At 44.8% G+C, this 5,846-nt stretch overlaps 1 protein-coding gene and 2 pseudogenes across 1 annotated transcript; all 3 read right to left on the bottom strand.

The window, feature by feature from the left end:
- Positions 1-2,765: 2,765 nt before the first annotated feature.
- LOC147429585 (uncharacterized) lies at positions 2,766-3,110 on the bottom strand. Its single transcript, XM_086494903.1, has one exon. The coding sequence runs from the start codon at positions 3,108-3,110 to the stop codon at positions 2,766-2,768; it is 345 nt and encodes a 114-aa protein (XP_086351029.1).
- Positions 3,111-3,470: 360 nt separating this feature from the next.
- Positions 3,471-3,869, bottom strand: LOC147429586 (uncharacterized; annotated as a pseudogene).
- Positions 3,870-3,968: 99 nt separating this feature from the next.
- On the bottom strand, positions 3,969-5,202 carry LOC147429587 (uncharacterized; annotated as a pseudogene).
- Positions 5,203-5,846: the final 644 nt, after the last annotated feature.

The raw sequence follows: 5,846 nt of genomic DNA on the forward strand, positions 1-5,846 counted from the left end.
ATCGAGGGGGGGAGTATATGTCTCATGAATTTAATGCATTTCTGGCTAGTCGTGGGATAAAACACCAATGTACAGTGCCTTATACACCTTAGCAAAATGGTGTTGCTGAGAGGAAAAACAGGTCACTGACGGAAATGGCACGATGTATGGTCAAAAGTCAAGCTTTGCCGCATTCTTTTTGGCTTGAGGCCATCATGTGTGCCACTTATGTACTTAACAGGTGTCCTATGAAAGCTTTGCAGTCTATTACTCCATATGAAGCATGGCACGATAGAAAACCTTCTATTGAGCACATGCGTGTTTTTGGCTATTTGGCATATGCTTTGGTGCCACAAGTGCAGCGTAGAAAATTGGATGATAAGGCTGTCAAATGTATTTTTGTTGGTTATAGTGCTGAAAGCAAAGGTTACAGGTTGTATCATCCGCAAACAAAACGTATTCTAGTTTCTCAGGATGTAGTGTTTGTGGAAGATTCTGTTCAGCCCTTGCTGTCCTGTACTAGAGACAGTAATGTAAGCTCACAGGACATTTATGACACTTTGTTGCCTCTTTTCAGTGGTGGAAATACAAATGTAAGTTCCAATGAGGAAAATGTACAGCCTATGGGGGCTTTTGAAAATGTTTTAGATCAGCCTATTACTGATGCAGATGTACATGATGTACTTGATGAGGAAAGGGCTGAAAATGAGCAGGCTAGAGGTATGCCAAAATGGCTGGTGCACACTTTGCGTGACAGTAAATTGGATGCACCTTTGTCTAGTTGTACTCGTTCAGACTCTCGCCATGCATCTTATGCATCAGATTGTTATGCTTTGGCTGTGTCTAGTTTACATGATGTTAAGGAGGCTCTGTCTTTTGGTGAAGCACAGAATTCAGAAAATTGGATGGTTGCCATGCAATCAGAATATGATGCACTTATAGAAAATGACACATGGACTTTATGTGATTTGCCTGATGGCAAAAAGGCCATGATTGGTACGAAGTGGGTTTACAAGTTGAAACGCAAGCCGGATGGTGAGATCGATCGCCATAAGGCTCGACTTGTTGCAAAGGGTTATGCACAGCAAAAAGGCATAGATTATGAAGAGACTTTTGCTCCCACTTGTCGTATGACTACTGTGCGTTTTCTATGTGCATTGGCAGCTCATTTTGGTTGGGATGTACATCAATCACACATTGTTACTGCTTTCTTGAATGGTGACATATTTGAGGAAGTTTATGTAACGCAGCCTCGCGGTTTTGTCATAAAAGGACAAGAGGACAAAGTGTGCAAATGTAACAAGGCTTTGTATGGGTTGAAGCAATCTCCTCGTGCTTGGTATGAGAAAGCTGACACTCATTTGGTCAAATAAGGCTTTCGTAACAATCCAACAGAAAGCACATTGTATGTAAAGCGTGAGGGTGATGTATTTCTCATCGTGGTTCTTTATGTTGATGATTTGCTGATCACTGGACCAAATGAGAGATATATTGCTGAATTTAAGGCTGATTTGAATGCTACTTTCAAGATGAAAGATTTGGGGCTGTTGCATCATTATTTGGGTATACAGTTTAAGCAGTGTGATGGTGGTATTGCCTTGTGTCAGAAAAGTTACATAGAGACATTGCTATGTAAGTTTGGACTTGAGGATTGCAAACCTATTGCCACTCCCATGGAAACAGGTTTGAAGTTGAGTCTACATGATGCTAGTGATCCTGCTAATGTCACTCTTTACCAAACTGCTGTTGGCTGCCTCATTTATGTATGCAACACGAGGCCGGATATTCAGTTTGCAGTCTCACAGGTCAGCAGATTTATGCATAGCCCAGGGTCTAAGCATTGGCAGGCTGTCAAGAGGATTTTCCGCTACCTTAGTGGCACTTTACATCTTGGCTTGTTTTATCCCAAGGGGGGATCATTGCCACCAAACTTACATGCTTTTTCGGACTCAGATTGGGCTGGTTGTTTTGACATGCAAGTGTCCACATCAGGTTTTTGTTTCATGCTTGGAAGTTCATCTATATGATGGTTGAGCAAGAAGCAACCTACTGTGGCCACTTCGAGTTGTGAGGATGAGTACAGGGCAGTCTTCACAGCTACGGTTCAGTGTGTATGGCTCAGACGCCTTATGGCTGATTTGGGTGTTGGACAGGACACTGCCAACACTATCTACATTGACAGTCAGAGCGCATTGGCAGTTGCGAGGAACCCAATTTTTCATGCTTGCACAAAGCACATTGAGGTGCATTACCACTATGTCAGGGAGAGGCTCTCTGCAGGAGAGATCAGCTTGGCTTATGTGCCAACACAAGACAACCTTGCAGATCTTTTCAGAAAGGCATTGTCTCGTGAGAAGCTTGAAGCTTTCCACAAAGCTTTGGGCTTACTCCCCTTTGTGGACTGATCCTGTCCTCAGGGCATGGCACTTCCCTTTACTCATGTGCCAGCTCTCGTTCACCGCATCACTCTAGGGGGGATTTGTTACCATATACATGTGATAGTGATGTGTGTGAACACACTAGGACCGCCGGGGCATTTTTTCCCTCTTTAGGAGGTTTTTCCCCCCGTGCATTGTATATACGCCCATCACTCTAGGGCTATCTATCTTTCCATTGCACACTAAGTAATACACTCTCTATTGTGTGCCTTGAGCTTCCTTCGTCTTCTCCAAGCTGTGTGTGTTTCTCTGCAACCCTAACTCCAACAGGTGTAGCCTTAACACTTGGCACAACCCGGTGGCTTGAGCCATAGGCTGACCTCAGACCCATGATCCCTTGATCCATGTTCAGCCACTTTGATTTTCTGCATCCAGTCCCTGCTTCTGCTCCACTTCAACAATTGCATCCGCTACCACAGGTAACTGTACTGCCAGCGGTTCTGCATCCACATCAACCACTAGAAGTGAACATTCTGCAACTGTCTCCATGCTACTCTCATGTAGTTCCTGCACATTTGCAACTTGTGCTCCCTTTTGAATACTAGTATGCTGATCCAACAGCTGCTTGCGGATTGATTCCAATTGCATTTCCAATTCAGCATTCTGCTCACGCAGCGCGACATTCTCCTCACGGACCTTATGCTCTCGAGCAGCTTCAAACCACGACTTGTACCTATCAATCGGCTTTGCCATGTGTTCTTGAAAAAGCCCTGCTGCTTGGTGCCACAATTCCTTGATGTAATCAAACACCTCTTTCTTTAAACATCCACATCTGCATCAGAGATCAACACACCTGTGACACCCTGGCCATCCAAAGTGGCCCTCTCTAGATCCACCAATGGAGTTAACCTATTCATCAAGAAATGGTTATCTGCAATAAGATGTGCAATCTTATCCTCTACTTCATGAAATTTCTTCTCTGTGGACTCCTTAAGCCCATCTACCCATATCTGAAACTCTTGTGCAGTTCCTGCCATCTCAAAAATCCGATTACACATATCCGCACTAACCTGAGCTAACTCCTCCTGTAATAATGTCTTCTCCTTCAATACTTCATCCACCCGGCTCTGAAGCTGACCAACTTCACACTCCAAGCTATCAATGCATTCCCCCTTAGCCTTTTGCATCTCAAGGGTGAGGATCATAGCCTCTTGATTGCAGATAAACCGATTCAAGTCCGACAAACTCTGAACAACATCTTGAACTGAGAACACCCCATCCAACTTAACACTTGTAGGTTTATACCTGTGTCACCGGGGTCTGTTCCCCTGAACCCTCGCAAACCTTCCGCGAAAACAGAGTTATGGTACGGCTCTTGGTGTCGAGTTTTTGCAATCCTGTCCTAGAAGGGAAAAGAGTGACCTTCCCTGATGATTGCACCTTTTCATCTGTGCCAGCTATTGACTTACTTCCTTGGCCCAATGCAGATTTAAGCCTGTCCCGAATAGGCATATCCCAATCCAACTTCCGACGCTTTGCATCACCCAAGCTTTGCACATCTTGACTCTTAACAAAGCTCGGTGGTGTGGGTGTGAGAGGTACCTACAGCACCTAGGAGAAAATTGCCTGCAAGTAAGGAGCTACCTTGGAAACAGACGGTGACCGCCTTTTATCCCTTGGCTCTAAAAGCTGCAGCCTGTCAAAAATGAAGGATGCCCAATCCACCTTCTGCCCTTGTTCTGCATGATGAATTGGACCAAAGGCCTCTTTGGACATATAGGTGGTTTTTGCCAACAAACAAACCCTATCCAAATACCAAAATAAGTGAGTAGTGCGGAGTTTGCCACAATTGCGCACCATATAATAAGCCCTATTGCCTGCTAGCTGCCCAAATTTGGACCTCATCACCGCATCTATCGCTTTCTTTGCCTTGCAAAGGATTGTGAGCAACCTTGAAAACCTCTGCCACCAACTTTGGGGAAACGTCCTTTCTCTCCATGATATAGCCAGCATTTTCCCTAAGGTGGCAAAGCTACGACTCGGCAAACTCATTCTTCTCCCAAAGAGCCCATGGTAAACATGCATACTCTTAAAGGCCAACCCGGCGCAGCCATACCTCTGTATCACGATCATGAACGTCGAATATCTCATCGACCTCCATCTCCTCCACAGCATCGTCGCCACCGGATTCTGCCCCCTCAATTTCCTCCACACTCTGAATACTTTCTCTGCGGGGCGTAACAACTCCTCCATGGCCATCTTCATTGAACGGGTTTGCATCATCTCCTCCTCACCGAGCTCCTGTTGTTTAGGCGCTGCAGATTTTCTGAAGCTTTCAAAAGACATGGCGTCGAAGGTGATAGGAAACACACGCACAATGGTAAAGCTCCTTTTGACGACGAACGCGGGATACTTGCATTCAAAATGAGTGGGGCCTTTTGACGACGAACGCGGGATACTTGCATTCAAAATGAGTGGGGCCTTTCACCTCAAATCGGGCGCTGACCACCCCATGATGATCCTTATTCTGAAAGTGCGTGTTAATACCCCGCATGCGTGTGTTGATTGGACCACTCTCTTCAAGGGAATCTCCCTTAAAAACATTCCACGTCATAAACTGGTGACTTCCTTGATGACATAACCCCTAGACAATGCCACCCAATGCAATTCCGTTGCGGATTTCCTCCAATACCACACTTTTGTCAAAACAAAATCCGACCACATTCTGCAACATGAACCCACTGTTGGACACCGTATGGTGGTCAGTGCTCCCCAAAGGGTCCGCCTTGAACCCCAACTCTGGTTGTATCCATTTCACTCCAATTTCCTTAGCCTTGTTTACCATCCATCTTGGAATCTTGGGAACCTTGCCATAAAATTTCTTCATCCTAAAGCCATTCACCGGTTTCACAACAGGTGTACCAAAAACATCCCTCAATCTAAATGTTCCTTGGCCTAATTCTTCTACAATTTGATAAGGCCCAAAGTACCTTAACTTCAGTTTTCCTGGGTGTGGTCCCAACTTGGAATTGTACAACATCACCCAATCACCCTTCTGAAAAATTTTGAACTTAACATGCCTTGTCATCCAAGCTTGTCGTCTCTTTTGTCCAATATCTGTTGCATATGCACTATGAATCCGATCCTCTTCCACCTCAACAACTCCCTCTGTCTATGCAACACAGAATCCTTAGGACTCAGCCTATGTTGAACTGCCAATCTCAGACTTGGAATCACATACTCCATGGGAACAACGACCTCAATCCCATAAACCAATTTGAAAGGTGTCATCCCTGTGGCAACCTTATATGCTGTACAAAACAACCATAAAGCTGAATCCAATTTGTCATTGCAATCCTTTCTATTTTCTGAGACAATATCTTTTAGAATTCACACTAGCACCTTGTTTGTACTCTCAGCTTGACCATTTGCCTGCAGATGATATGGAGTTGACTTCTTGTGCAAAATCATATGTGTAGCTATCAACTC

Source organism: Adiantum capillus-veneris, chromosome 22, assembly GCF_014529385.1.
Source record: "Adiantum capillus-veneris isolate H3 chromosome 22, ASM1452938v2, whole genome shotgun sequence".
NCBI classification, from domain to species: Eukaryota; Viridiplantae; Streptophyta; class Polypodiopsida; order Polypodiales; family Pteridaceae; genus Adiantum; species Adiantum capillus-veneris.

Bases quoted from the DNA above. Each gene is read 5' to 3' on its own strand.
- LOC147429585 (XM_086494903.1), bottom strand. From the start codon at position 3,110: ATGGCAAAGCCGATTGATAGGTACAAGTCGTGGTTTGAAGCTGCTCGA.